Genomic DNA, 16,368 nt, shown 5'->3' with positions numbered 1-16,368 from the left:
TATGTGTAACGCTGCTTAGATTAATCTCATAAAAAGTAAAATTAATAATTGGTATATTGAGTATACATCATTTCAGAAGGGTGACACTTTCTCTTATTAGTACAAGGGTTACGCAATTCAAGTCATATTTTCTCATGAATCTGTTATTTTGTAATTCTTAGCAAAACCCTGCTGTTCATAAAAGTGTGAACAGTTTTTCATTTTAATGAATTTTTCCTTAAAATAAAATTTCTATATCTCTTGAGATGATCATATATAGTCTTTGTTTTTCCTTCTACATGGTGAATCACATTTATTGATTTATGTATGTTGAACCATCCTTGCATCCCTGGGACGAAGCCCACTCAGTCATGCAGGATTATTTTCTTGAAGTGCTGGTGAATTTAGTTTTTTCTAGTATTTTCTTGAGGATTTTTGCATCTGTATTCGTAAGGGCTACTGGCTTGTAGTCTTCTTTTTTTGTTCTGTCCTTTCCTGGCTTTGGTATGAAGGTGATACTGGCTTTGTAGAATGAGTTGGGGAGGATTCCCTCCTTCTCAAAATTATGGAATAATTTATGGAGTAGAATTAATTGTCCTTCTTGGTAGGTCTAGTAAAATTCAGCTGTGATTCCATCTGGTCCGGTGCTTTTTGTTGTTGTTGTGAGATTGTTTACTACTGCTTTAATCTAGTTGCTTGTTAATGGTCTGTTCAGGAGATCTGTTTCTTCCTGATTGAGTTTGAGAGGTTGTGTGTTTCCAGTAATTTGTCCATTTCCTCTATGCTTTCAAGTTTATGTGCATATAAATTTTCATAGTATTTGCAGATGACATTTTTGGCCTTAAATTTCTGTGGTATCTGTTGTAATACCTCCTTTTTCATTTCTGACTGAGCTTATTTGGGTCCACTCTCTTCTATTCCTGGTTAATCTAGAAAGAGAGCTATCAATTTTGCTTATCTTTTCAAAGAACCAATTTTTTGTTTCATTGATATTTTGTTTTATCTTTGCTTTCCATTTTATTTAGTTCTGCCCCGACAGTAGTTATTTCTTTTCTTCTGCTGGCTTTGCATTTGGTTTGCTTTTCATTTTCTGATTCCTTGAGGCTTGGTGTTAGATTGTTAATTGTGATCTTTCTGTCATTTTGATGTAGGCATTTAAGACTATGACTTTTGCCCATAGGAATGCTTTTGCTGAATCCCATAGTTTTTGAGAGCTGGGGTCCCCTTTGTCATTCAGTTTGAGGAATCTTTTGACTTGAGTCTTAATTTTATTATTCACCCAATGATCATTCAGTAGCAGGTTGTTTAATTTCCATGACTTTGTGTAGAATTGAGTGTTTCTCTAGGAGTTGACTTCTAGTTTTATTCCACTGTGGTGACGGCATGATCTTGTATCTAGAAAACCCCAAAGACTCCACCACCAAGAGATGTCTGGAATTGATAATTAAATTCAGCAAAGTCACAGGTTACAGAATCAATGTATACAAATCAGGAGCATTCCTATACAGCAATAAGTCAAGCTGAGAGTCAAATCAGAGACTCAGTACCATTCGCAATAGCTACAAAGAAAATAAAATACCTACAAATGTACTTACTTACACAAGGAGGTGAAAGATCTCTACAAGGAGAACTATGAAGCACTGAGGGAAGAAACTGCAGATGACTTAAACAAATGGAAAAGCATAACACGTTCATAGGATCAGTAGAATCATCGTTAAAATGTCCATACATTTCACGTTGATTACAGATTCAATGCAATGCCCATCAAAATACCAATGTCATATTTCACAGATCTAGAAAAAATAATTCTACTCTTTGTTTGGGACCAGAAAAGAGCCAAAGTAGTCAAAGCAATCTTAAGCAAAAAGAAGAAATCCAGAGGCATCATATTATCAGACTTCAAACTATAAGGCTATAGTAACCAAAACAGCATGGTATTGGCACATAAATAGAGACACAGACCAATGGAACAGAACAGAGAACTGAGATATAATACCATCCACATATAACCATCTGATCTTTGACAAAGCAGACAATAATACACACGGGGGAATAGAAACCATATTCAAAGACCATATAATTTTCCAAATAGATGGAGAAAAAGCATTTGACAAAATCCAGCACACTTTTATGATAAAAATCCTTAACAAAATAGGCATAGATGGGACATTCCTTAAAATTATTAAGGCTATATATGATAAACCCACAGCCAATATCACACCCAATGGGGAAACACTGAAAGCATTCCCGCTATTCTAATAAAATTACTGTGTTATCATGATAGTTATCTGGCAGATAGAAGAATATATCTTGTTTTAACAAAGTAAATATATCTCATTCAGTTTCAATTTATTTGGGATGAGGTCTATAATAGTGAGACCACGTTAGTATAAAAATATGTAAGATAATTTGTGCTTCTCAACAAGGAATTTCATTTCTGACTTTTGTACTCAGTATCATTAAAAAATAATCTTCTTCTGACACTGCTGCACACTGGCTACTTTTTACAGTTCTTATTGCTATTTGTTCATACCAGAAAGCTATTTTTGAATTGCCAGTATTAAAGATAATTACTTCCTTAGTGACAGGAAACACCAGGTAATACCTTTGATCACTGAACAACAAAGATTTGAACTATAGGGGTCAACTCATATGCATATTTTCTTCTGCCTCTGTGACACAGAGGCAACAACACCAACTTCTATTCCTCCTCCTCAGCCTACTTTGTGTGAAGATGATGAGAATGAACACCTTTCTGATGATCCACCTCCACTTTATGAATAGTAAATAGTTTTCCTTCCTTATGATTTTCTTAATAATGGTTTGTTTTCTCTAGTTTTCTTTATTGTAAGAATATAGTATATGATACATATACAAAATATTTTAACTGACTGCTTATGTTAACAGTAGAGCTTCTGCTCAACAGTAGGCTGTTAGTAAAGTTTTGGGGGAGTCAGAAGTTATACACAAATTTTTCACCACACAGGGAATTGGTGCCCCTAACCCCTGCATTGCTCAGGTCAACTCTAATTAATATTCATTTCCTAGACATAAACATTTATTATAAAATATAAATAACTCATTTTAATAAGAAATCCAATTTATTATAATGTCACCATAGAGGAAACATATAACATACTGACTTTAAAACCTATTTTATTATTTATACAAAAATATCATAGAGCATTTTAGGGACCATAATTACATGAAGACTTTTTTTAGACAATACTGTTTGTGATTATAAACTCCCTACAATCAACTTCTTACATAATTCTGAATTCTAGATTACTAAGAAACAAATATTTAAAATATGCACACAATTTACACATTGGGTTTTTAACTGCCCCTTTTGTGCTCAAAACTTCCTTACTCTTTATTTTTTTATCCATGGTAGAACGACCAAGAGTAATTCACTTTCAGAAGTCTTATCTGGATTGCTGTTTTCAGAAAGATTGTCAGGTATCTTTTCTTCTTTATATTCTGAAATTTGGTGGTGAATGCTATGTATAAAAATGTAATAAATAATATTACTATTTTAATGCTGATATGAAAACATTTACCAAATATATGAAATTCTCAGAGTATTTCAACAAAATCAGAGCTAATATCAGAACTTTAATTAGCCCACACACTTAAAATGTGTAAGCGCTGCAAACTTATTACGCTTTAATTTAAAGAATAAAAAACTAAGGTGAAGTCCTCACGAAGTGTGAGCAGCATAGTTCAGTCAACAAAGTAGAGTACGCTTGACATAACAAAAAGTGTCCTGAACTTAAAAGAAGTCTTAGGCGCTATGACCAACAGCTATTTGTTCATGGAAAAGTTGCTTGTCTTAGGCTCAATGTCTTCAAAACATGAGGATTTTTCTGCCTTGTGTCACTCTTAATAGACATTTTTATAAATATTTAATATTAATACTATAACATTTTTACAATGCTTGAAGAAATAGTCAAGTAATGGATTACTTTGTTCTTTAATTTAATTGCTGAAATTATTTTAGAATCCCAAATACAATCCATCCTGCATTTTTCCCTAGGCTGCAATATTGAATGAAATGTTGACGTTTCAAGAAAATGTTATTAAGTCCTAATTTTGATTATTAGTTGTCCTATTCTTTGTGGCTTGTAATTCAGGGTATCTCAGCTATTTCATAATTTGTGACAAAATTTATTAATAAATATATTATCTCATTAAATTAGATAACATAACTCTCCCCCCATTACTGAGCTAATCAATCACACCAAAGGCAGAATAATCAATAAATGTCAAGACCTGCCTTGGACTGCTACTATTCCTTCCCTACCTACTCTAACTCTGAACCAGCAGATCTTCGTTAGCAAGATGCTTAATCTCCATGTTCTCTCCAATTGATGGGGAAGGCAAAACCTTACTTTTATTTTTACTAGGTTCAATGAAGGAGATGCTGGTTCATATTTTCTCGTGTCTGAGATCAGTACCAACAACATATTTGCATATGACATTATACATGTTGCTCAACACTCAATTCCACTGTCATTTCATACATCACTTTACACAATTTTCTTGTTAGTGAAACTCACAATCTTAATATTGGGTCACACCTGTTTTGCTTTGACATACACTGTTTCCTCAGAGCTAGTCAGCAAATAGTCAAATGATGTTCACAGGACTGCACAGAATATGGAATGCTTCATAAATTTTCATGTCATCCTTGGGCACGGACCGTGGTGATCTTTTGTGTATGTGCTGATGAAGCAAGCACAAAGCCCTATATGGACACTGATGAGTCAGGGATGAGGTTGGGCCCTGTTAAATCCAACCAACCTCCTGTATGTATGTTTGTATGTATGTATTGTATCAACAGAAGAGCCAAACAATTAACCTACTTTTAACTCAGAGAATTCTGATGAATGGTTTCCCTAAGAGGTAGAATTTGAAAGAATTTAAGAAACCTCAGGTACAGATCCAAGTAGCTTGGGAGATTTTCATTATTATGGAAAACAGATCACTTGAGAGACCAGCTACAAGTTGGTGACCATTACTCTGCAGAAAGATGAAATGTGACTTTCCAATACTTAAAAAAAGGCACTAAAAAAAGGAGCCTTGGCATACAAATTGGTAGCAAAGAAAAAAGGAAGCTCTGATATCTTCATGCAATGATATTTGAAACTCTCTGACAGTTTAGAACAATCCCAACTATTTGCTAGAGGGAAGACAACCAGGGGCATCAAAGGATAACTTACCATAAAGACCTAGGCTAAGTCTAGGCTGAGATGAGGGCTCCACATAAGGTTTTGAGTGTGGAGGGAGGGCCATTTTGCTCACTATGTGTGTGGCTATAGCTAGGAGGCCCAGCTGCCAGAGCAGGGTACTGGTGATTTAGGAACAATGGTTGAGCATATGCGCCTATGCACATGAACTCAAAAAATGTGTATGTAGCCTTGAAGTCTAAATATGGATCACCATATGAAGACTGAGGGATCTGAATCTGTAAGGGCATCCTGGTTGCAAAGGTCAATCATTTCCAGACAGCAAGACCAGTGTCAAATGGAATAACAGAATAAATGAAACAATAGAATGATTGAAGTGTCCTTTCATTCCCCTCTCTCAGACTTGTAAAAAGAACTGTCTTCTTTGCATTGAGAGAACCATTTCATTTCCTGAAAAATTCAAGGAGGAAGCTATAGGAAATAGTCCCTAGAAGACACTACAACATTTTCTGTTAAGTAGACAGCTCAAGACCCAAATAACTAATTAGAAGGATCAAACATGTGACATATTATCCCATGCACAAGGGTTATTCTTCAAATGAAATGGATGATGCTGATACCGTCCCTAAAGATAAAGGTTTCTTGAAAGTCTTGAGATGATGCATTCTGTACCCATTACTACTTCTAACTCGTTTAGCCTTTTGTTTGATTTCTGGCTGATGAATTTGACTAATTCACTGCCATTCCAACACTACCCGAAACACACTGTGAAATCTCATGTGATGTATAAGATACAAAATTTGAAATTATTTTAAACCTTGATTTAGTGTTCACTAGTCTTTTAATGTAAATACTTATGTATTAAAACCACTAGTAGTGGCATAATCCTTCACAGTCCATCCAGAGATATCTTCAGAAAAAACATCAATACCTTCCTGAAGAAGGTGTAGTATACTTGGTGAGTTATGATGTTCAGCAAGCATGAGGGCCGTTCTAAAATAACAAAGAGATAACCTCACCCTTGGGAACTTTAATAAAGTTATTTAAAATGCTAATTTGATATACATTGCCAGCTGAATATTTTGCCTATCAGTATAGAATTAACCTTTTATATGTACTAACTGACACAAGCATCTTGGGTGCTCAAGCGTGCCTCTTTGTAAATTAACACCTAGGTTAAAAGGAAGGGACAAAAATGTAGCTTCTTGTTCCATTAAGGTATGACATAGTAGAAGTTGGTCATTCTCTGCTGAGATCACTTATCTAAAGTAAGCAAAGCATTGCATGAAGTATGCTCCATGTCTTCCCTATTTTGACATAATGGACTATAATTCAGAGTCAACTAGGGGTCAGTTAAGTAAGAGCTATCTGCAGGCTTAAACAATAACATTAGTAGTAATGGTGAAAATAGTAGCCATAGTAGTTTCGGTTAATGATGTTGATGAGCATGTGCTGGGGACTGAATTCAATGTTCTATAAATCATCTTACTTGTACACAACCACCCTGGAAGGGCATAGTGTTATTCTCCTTCTCATATTAGAATACACATTTGGTGGGAAGTGGTGTTCCCAAGGTCACACACCTAGCAAGTGGGAAAGCTAGAATTTAAACCCAGTTTTATGTGAATGAAAAGCTGTCTCTTCCCTTTATCATCCACTTATGACTTATCTTCATTAAAGAAAAATTTTATCCACTTAAAGTTGTCTTTCTCCCTTTTCTCATAACAATTAAAAAGAAAAAATCAAAATATATTAGAAATGAAAAAGGAAAACAACTGATGAACCCGCAGTATCTAGTTATAGCAATTAATAATCCTTTACAGATCACCTAACATCAATATTTTTCAAAGAAAGCATTTAAGGCAAAAGAGTGGTCCCAAAGAAAAAATGATTTTCAACTTCTATTTATGTTTCATATAGAATTTGTGAAGGAAAACTCTATAAGAAGAAGTTAAAAGAATACTATAAAAGGATTTAAAAAATTCAATATTGAGTCAGAAAGTGATCTAAAAGTTAAAGTCCACACTTCAGTAAAACTAATACAAAACCTCTTTAGGTGATATAAAAATCACATGATCAAAAACATCAGATTACAAATAATAAATATAAGTCAGTATCATAAGAGATGATGAATCCTACTGCATATTGTTCTTTAGGTTCCCCAGTCCAAATAATTGCTTTTCTACCTAACTGATGATTTGCGTTGATATTTGTCACTCTATCCTCTCAACAGTTATGTTAATCTTCTCATTCATTTAATAATTCTGACTTGAGTGACTCTTACTACCCTAAAATAACATTCACATTTTTTTAAAAAAAGCACTAAATACTATACCTGTTCATTTTATCGACTGCATTTACATCTGCATTCTTCTGTATCAAAAATTCTACCATTTCCTCTTTTGTTCCACTTACAGCAAGTAAAAGTGGAGTGAGGTGATCCTGTAATACAGCAAAATCAATTTATCATTCAAAAAATTTCATATTTCTCAACTGAACTGAACATTTGATGTAAGAGCCTATGGACTTAAATGTATCATACAGAAAGTAAATGAAAGGTAGTTTCATCCACTCGCCCCTCTGTGCTGCTCCTTCCCTTAGAAACTCCCCTCCTCTGCCTCTCCAGGCTAACTCCTGCCATCTCCAAGACTCATTTCAAACGTTTCTGGGTTCTAAGAATCTTTGTTTCTATCACAACATTTACCATGGTATGTTGTACTTATTTTATTGTTTTCCATCTAAACCAAGAGCTTCTTGGGGGCAGGGGCTGTATCTTTTATCTCCATATTCCCAAACCCTAAGATGTAGTAGTAAATGCTTCAGGCATTTTTATTGAATTAATATCAATTATTGTACCTACAGCAATGTTTTTTAAATGCTATTCCAAGGAGTAATTATATACCATAAGTTAAACACTGTACCCCAAAAGAAAGATTCCATGACCATCCAGGCTAGAGAAGTAGTGCAAAACTGTGCATCATATGTCCAGTATTAAAGAAATCTCTCAAGCTTTGCCTGATCTCCATTTGACAAGTATCATTATTATTATTATTAGTTTTTTTGGCAAACAACATGTGAAGAATTCAATCTTCAGAGATACAGTTTTAAGAACTTTCCAGTGAATGTGGAGGTTTCCTCCAGGTGATACAAACTCGTGTGATTCTCTTCTATCAGTAGTGTAGGACCCCAGGGTACCAATGTCAGGTACTCCTTCTCCAAGGGGTCACTAAGGAAATGGGCTCTGAATAAAAGAGAGAGGTTTCAAATGAATTTCAACTCATTATTTCATGTTCTATGTTGTTTCTCCTGTGACAAGGTAACAGATTTTTATCTTAGTTATTAGAAGGCTCAGTATGATTTTTTTCCTCAATTATACTGATGATCCTGGGATGCTAATGCCTATCTACTTTATTTTAATCCACTTGTATTCTGATTTCTATTTTAATTGGTACTCCAGAGTTGGTTTTTACTTTCTGCAAAATATAAATCAGAAATAAAAATATAATGGCTTATCAATTAGAGTTCTAATACTGATCTATATGGATTATTGCTAGCACAATGGAAGCCACTAAATCATTTGCATTTTATAGAGTTTATGCTGAGGAGAAAGATATAGTGCTGTCTTAATTATGCACAGCCTAGCCAACTATAACCATGGGTAAATTTCCCTGGTGGTCTAGTGGTTAGGATTCAGCGTTCTCACCATGGGTAACCTAAAAAGCTTACAGGTATTCCAATAGGATGATGATTTTTTATGGTATATATAATAAAAAATTGATTTTTAAAAAAAATTTCTATATTCTAAAATTCAACCATATTACTAATGGATAAATGTATATTATAATATAGATGGCATACATTATAAACAAGTATAAACTGTCTTGAAAACCTTGAAATCATTTCAAAAAAAATACTAAAAAACAAGCTTTGGCCTCTCAGATACTTAGGCAAGTAGATGTCCTGAGCCTGTGAAATACCTAGATAGGCACAGTAGCAAACTGGAGAACATACACCTTGTATAAAGGGGGAAGATTCTGCACAGCACAGCAAACAGTAATATGAGCTCAAGGGACAATAGGCTTGACTCTTTAGGGAAGCCTGAAACCCAGGTTCCTGCATGTCTCCCAAATTTTACATGTGGACTCAATTTATCGAGGCAAAGTAAACCTACTTATGGGCTGCATTTTGACTATAGTCTCATGTTCTAAAATTTACTAACAATGTTTCCAAATAGTCGTGTATAAAGCAAGTACTTGCATGTGAAATCTTTCTTTTCTTTAGTGTCATAGGTCTTACCAAAATATCAAGCCCCAATATGGAATAAAATTTGCTATTAAGATTTATAATACCAACATGAAGAATTTTTCAAACATCTATTTGTTTACTATCTACTTGTGTTTATTTTTCCCAGATTGTTACCCAAATGGTTAACAAGTTCATAGGAATGCTAAAACTAAATTATTAAAAGAATTCCTCTCTATGTTCTTGGAAACTTCATGCCTTTAAGTGTTTAAAACTGCCATCCTCATTACGTCAAAGCTCTATGAACTTAACAGACATACCGAGATAGTCCATAATACAGCTGTACCTGAATAAAAGATTCAAGATTTACTACTGTCCTAATTGAGAGTGCCTTGCTTGTAGTAAACATTTGTTGAACTAATCACCTGAATGATAACAAAGAAATGTGAAATCCGGAAAGGGCCCATTACTACTTATTGAAAGACTGTCCGTAAGCAGATTTCTAAATACTCTCTCTGAATGGCAGTGAATGATTGCTAAATAGCAGGAAAAAGGTGTTATTCCATAAGCTGATAGATATTGCCAATAATATTCTTTGGAACTGCTCAACCACAGAGCTAGAGAGAGGCAGATAAAGTCAGGCTAATATTATTAGAAATGACAGATTTGAAGGAAGTAGCATCTATTAAACTCCAATTCTTCTTGAGATTTCTTATGTTTTTGAAACATGGGAATTTCTATATTATATTTATTTATTCAGTGGTTCTTAAAGAGGAGTGCATCAGAATCTCAAGAAAAGTATTTTTATTTCCTAGAGAGAGGGTCTGACTATGTTGCACAGGTGGACTCAAACTCCTGTGCTCAAGTGATCCTCCTGCCTCAACCCTCCAGAGTAGCTGGGACAACAGGCACACACTTCTGCACACAGCTTTGAGGAAATCTGTTTCAATATACATATCCACGCCTTCTTAGATTTACTAAATCAAAATCTTCAGGGCTGAGCCTAGACTTCTAGATTGTTAAAAAATTTTCCCCTGTCACTGTGATACATGGCTCTAGCTGAGCACTAGTGCAGTAGGCAATCCCTTCAGTCTCCTATCTGTCTCACATGGCCAAGTCCCTTTATCACTTGGAGATCTGGCCCAAAACAGGAAATAGTAAGAGATGGAGTCATTTGCTGAAAACTCCATTTAGTCTTGCTGCACAGGGTTAGAACAGGGACTAAGAAACTCAAAATACAACATGATTTTGCTATTTATAAGTTTTGTACCTTCCACCTTCCCAACAAGAAATTCTAGTAGAGTCTTGTCGAAGTGGCTGTTTCTGCAAGAGTAGGATATTCTTCCCTCTTCTCAAGTCTTTCCCACATCATCACCACCTATTCACTGCCAATCTGCTTTCCTCAGAGTCCTCTGAAAATTGATTTCTGGGCAAGTTTACAACTCCCTGACACTCTTTCCCAAACTAAGAATTACTTTCTGTAAAACTGAAGAGCACTTTGTCTAAACATACAAACTGAGAACAAACAGACAAGTAAACACACAAAAAACTCTTCATTGTATTTTCCCCAAATTACCTAATTTCCAACTGGCCTGTATATTTCTGACTGTTCTCTTTTTCCCTTTCCATTTCTCTCTCTTACGACTTGCCAATTAGTGATAAGTCACTTTGATATAAATTACATTTTTAAGGAACTTGTCAGCAGCAGCAAGAATTCCATTTACTATATAATCCTTTAGTTATCAATTTTAAGATAAAGCATATTTCCAGGGCAAATTTGGCTCCCCTGGGTTGTTTTACACTAAATAAGAAAAACAAACAAACAAACAAAAAAACACAACACTTGTTTGAAAAAAAAGTTAACAAGTTTTCCTTTAACAAATGCAGGGTTTTCACAAATATTAACCATGAATGTATAAAAGAAAACTGCATCTTTTAATGCTTCTTTAAATGTACAAACATTTTAAGTAAAATTTTAAGACAATTAAGATATTTCAAAATATTTTCATTCACGGAATGTTTGAGCTTCCAAATATGGAAAATTGACAGTTACATATGTCAACGTTTGATATTTTTCAAATATAGTTCATTGATCTATACCTTGTTTATTGCTTCTTTATTTGCGCCATGTGAAAGGAGCTTTGCTGCGATCGATGGGTTCTCGCCATAGACAGCATAGTGAAGAGCTGTGTTGCCATACACGTCACTGTGATTCGGATCGGCACCGTGTTCTAACAGGATGGTGGCACACTTCTCTTCCAGGCATTGTACCACCTATCAGTATCAGATCAAGAAATAGATCATAAATTCTAAGAGTTCAAGAGAAACATTCCAAAGATTCCACCAACCAGTTACATTTAAATGAAATAAACTTATTTTTATTGTGTATATGGAAATGAATTCCATCTCATGCTACAATAGGTGACTGCTATATACCTTAATCAGAGCTGTCCTTTTTTCACTGTCGGGGACATTGAGCTTGCATTTTCTGTCCACCAAGACAGTAACTACTTCTGGATGGCCATTGGCACAGGCCAAATGGAGAGCAGTCCTATGAAAGTGAGAGAGATTTTTAGGAAATTGTAGTGCACTATCTTAAAATATACAATGACTCATGTAATTATAAATATTAAACAGCATGTTTTCTTCTACCTTTAAAGCAAATATTTAATTTTCTTGTGAAGAAAGTACAATATTTATTAGCTGCTATTCCTCACTAGATTAATAAAAGAGCAGCCTATTTTAATAGAAAGAGATGGGCTTTTGGACTCAGTTCAACTTGGATTTACATCCTACTTTAAGCTCTATCCATTATTAGCTATTGGCCAGGCACGGTGGCTCATGCCTGTAATCCTAGCACTCTGGGAGGCCAAGGCAGGTGGATAATTTGAGCTCAGGAGTTCGAGACCAGCCTGACCAAGAGCGAGACCCTGTCTCTACTAAAAATAGAAAGAAATTAGCTGGACAACTAAAAATATATAGAAAAAATTAGCTGGTCATGGTAGTGCATGCCTGTAATCCCAGCTACTCAGGAGGCTGAGGCAGAAGGATTGCTTGAGCCCAGGAGTTTGAGGTTGCTGTGAGCTAGACTGATGCCACCGCACTCTAGCCTGGGCAACAGAGTGAGACTCTGTCCTAAAAAAATAAAAATAAATAAATAAGACTTATTAGCTATCACTTAGCCCTTCTGTGCCTCAATTTCCTCTTCAATAAAAAAGGCAAAAAAAAATAGTAGCTATCTCATAGGACATCACTGTGATGCTCAAATGAGAATCTGTACAAAGTATGTGGAACAGTTCCTAATGCAAATAATAGCTCAATGACTGTTACATAATGTAATTATTACTACTGCTTAACAAAGACAAAATTTTAATTAAGCAAAATAATGCAATTATACCTACTTTGTGGTTTATTTAAAGACTAGAGATAACATTGTGTTTCAATGATGCTAGGGTGCTCATTTTCTCACATTTTAACATCACTGATACTGGAATGGTACCTTTTATTCATAATTTATTTCAACTATAATGGGCAGCATAGAAAAATTATCTCATTGATAAGCAAAATAATGGGACATCAAAAAATCAATGCTGCCTTGTATTAAGTGAAATAGGGCATATACAATAGGTCTATGGAAGTTCTAGTTATATCACTGGCATTTATATAAGTTTCAGTTCTTAAAAGTACTATGGAAAAAGAAGGTTGAAATAACAAAATTTTTAAAACCAAATAATTCTTACTTTGATTTTCAAATAACTTCAGAGCAAAAGAAATTCAGGACTTGAATGAATAGGTGTGCCTCATTTGTTCAATATTTAGATTTATACACTGTGTGAGAATCTGATATTTTGAACATTTAATGTTAATAATTAATACTGTTACAAATTTTGAAAGGGCAGTTAAAGTCATCTTTTACAATTTTCTACCTTCAGAAATGCTTTTGTTTGAAAGGAGTGAGCAATGACTTTAACTGAAATTAAGTCCTAATACTCCAATTTTAAATATTGCTCAGGCTGGTCAAGTAAATAGTTTTAAGGATGGATGTGTCCTGAAAGATAGTAGAATACGTCTGCTACATAACAGGTCTTCATAGTATGTTTGATGAATAAATGCATTGAAAAAACAGAGCACAAGAGTTAAATATTTTGAAAGAAAACCCCTATAAAGTAATACCTTTGTAATAGTAACATTTATATTTCCTATTTTTTGTTTTCATAATGATACACCTAAATTATAATGATTAATCTAAAATTTTTGCATGTAAGTAATAAATTACATAACAAAACAGATGCACATTAAAAAACTGTGTATGTAGTAAAATCTTCAAGCACAGATGAAAAGATTCCCTGTACTTCTGAAGGGATAAAAGTTGGCAGAATATTCCAATCCACAAAATAATTTTAAAATAAATTCATAGAAATTAAGAAATTACTTCTGTCTGTGCAAGATTCATATTACTGCTCTTCCCAGGGATTATATCCTTAATGACAAACTTTTACTAGAACTTTTAAATCGTACATGCTAATTGCCCAGAAATAACAAATTTTATCACATTGTGTACATATTTTAAGCTAACACAAGACCACAGTGTGTTTGTGCATATGTATAAAAATCAAAATGACTTTTATTCTTACTTGATATACCTAAATACTCTTTACATGTCAGCACACATATGTATCTATGCCACCTTCTATGGTGACATATTATTCCATCTACGGACACAATCAAATTGATTTATAAAATCCATCATATGCATTCCTCTTAAAACCTTATTATTTTAAGTGCTGAGAAAAACAAATTGTATGATCTCTATTTCTTGAGGATATTTTACTATAAGGAAATTGATGGGTAAAGGGTATATACAATTTTTAAATGTGTAGTTCCACTTGCCTCCTTAGTGCAGTAGGCAGCATGTCAGTCTCATTTGTGTGTAGTTACCACCAAGTTGTCTATTTGAAAAGAAATCAGCAACATAAACTGTAAGCACCAGTATAAGTATTTTCCATGTTTAATATTAGTATTTAATATCTTCATTCTTACAAACTTTGTGGATAGATTAACAGTATCTCATTTCTCTTTTAACTTAACATCCTTCTCTTAGCAGGGACACTTAATATTTTTTCTTATGTTTGTAGGTCACTTGTAGATCTGCAAAAAAAGTACTTTGCCCAATTTTAAATTAGACGTCAGTTTTTTTCTTGTTTGATTTGTCACCATCATCAAGTTTTAAATTCTTTCATACATTTGAGTGTTTCTAGATATTCTATTCTGTTCCATTCATTTATCTATCTCTTCAACTGCTAATAAATGATTAATTTGTGGAAATTAATAGCATATTTCGATACCTAGAAGAGCAAGTCTTACTCCATTACAAAATTTTTCTTCATGTCATCACAATAGTAAAAGAGAGACACCGTGTGTTAACTCAAAAATTTGGAAACCTTATTACGTTTATTTAGCTCATGTAAAATTGATAAATATAGAAAGAGTTCATATTTTCAGAAAAATGAGTCTTCCTATTGAAGACTATGGTACCATATACCCACTTCAAATTTTCCTTCTAAGTTCCCTGAGTAAAGAACACATTTTCATAGGTGTACAGTGACATGAAATGGATATTGAACTTCTTGCTAAGATGTTTTAGCACAGAATTTTTTATAGTATACTTATTATTCCTCTCATTATGTACCTTTCTATAAGGTATATAACATAATGATTTAAAATGTGTACATTAACAATAAAACACCGTATATACTTGTGCTAGTTAAGTAGCTAAAATTGGCAAGAACATGTCCTAGAAGGGGAATCGTGAGTGGATGGGGAAGCAGCTGAAGTTCTGTTTTTGTGCTGCTGCCCATGAAGATGGCCTTGGCGCTGGATGCCTCCCAGGTTTCCACGTCCCAAGTGCTGCGGAGCCCGCAGGGAGGACAGCCGGGTGCCCTTGCCGACAGGACTCTGGGCTCCCGCCAGTCTGGGAAGGGCATTTCCCCCACACCCACCAATGGCACCCAACCCAGGATGGTGGCTCCCATTACCTCTTCTTTCTATCTCTGGCATCCAAGACCTTTTTCTTCAGTGAAAGGATCTGCTCCACTTTCGCTGCTTTCACCAGCGCTGGCAGCTTGGTGAATTTTGCCGAGATCTTTCTTCCGGATGTGGTACCATGGCTGCAGGAAGGTGCTGTCACCAGCCTCGCCTTCCAGGCCCACTCTGGTCTTGCCACGGCTGAGGGAGGGGCCGGAGGGCGGCCAGCCCTTGTCTGCCCCGAAGCAGAAGATCTTCCTCATGGTGGCGGCTGCTGGCTTCAGAGGAACCTCAGCCCACCCTCACCCCCCACCCCACCCCAGCCCACCCTCCTGCTTATTCCACGCCTCGGGAGTCCAGTACAATGAAGACAACCCGATCTGACCATGACCTCCAACAAGGGAAATCCCAGTTTCCAACTTCTGACAGATGTAAATCGCCAGGCAGTGCCAAGCACAGCCAAACAACCACAAGCACTGCCAGAACCGTTAAAGCAACTGGCATGTGCACATGAGAATGAGACGTCACTGAGCATGCGCACAACCACCAGCGGGAAACCGTCCCCCCAGTGACACACCCCAGAGCACGCGACTCCGGGCTGTTCTGTCTCCACTGCCCACGTGTCCTGCATATGTGGCTGCAACTCGGGCCCCTACGTGGGCTGGCAGAGCTCACCATGGGGCTGCCTCAGGGTCGCAGAGGGTGGCACTCGCTGGGCCTATGGGTTACCAGCCAACTGAACTCTCTGCTGACCATGGCTATAAAATTACAGACTCTAAATAAAGCTGTCTATTTTTCCAAATCTTTCTATCAGAAAATGTGTTTTTGTTTTGAATACCTAAAGCTGGTGCAGACAATTACTTTTCAGTATGAGTGGTTGGAAAAGAGGATGTCAATGGAGAGGTAGAATAATATATGATCCTCAAAGATTTGG

General features: G+C 35.5%; 1 protein-coding gene across 1 annotated transcript; it reads right to left on the bottom strand.

Moving 5' to 3' along the window:
• Window positions 1-11,504: 11,504 nt before the first annotated feature.
• Window positions 11,505-15,697, bottom strand: LOC123622220 (putative ankyrin repeat domain-containing protein 19). Its single transcript, XM_045528412.1, has 4 exons — window positions 15,598-15,697; window positions 15,446-15,509; window positions 11,847-11,961; window positions 11,505-11,684 (listed from the first exon to the last, which is right to left on the bottom strand). The coding sequence occupies exons 1-4, from the start codon at window positions 15,695-15,697 to the stop codon at window positions 11,505-11,507; spliced, it is 459 nt and encodes a 152-aa protein (XP_045384368.1).
• Window positions 15,698-16,368: the final 671 nt, after the last annotated feature.

Source organism: Lemur catta, chromosome 17 (assembly GCF_020740605.2).
Source record: "Lemur catta isolate mLemCat1 chromosome 17, mLemCat1.pri, whole genome shotgun sequence".
Classification (NCBI taxonomy): Eukaryota; Metazoa; Chordata; class Mammalia; order Primates; family Lemuridae; genus Lemur; species Lemur catta.
The sequence above is the reverse complement of the archived record's forward strand: the minus strand, read 5'-3'. Positions and strand labels throughout refer to the sequence as shown.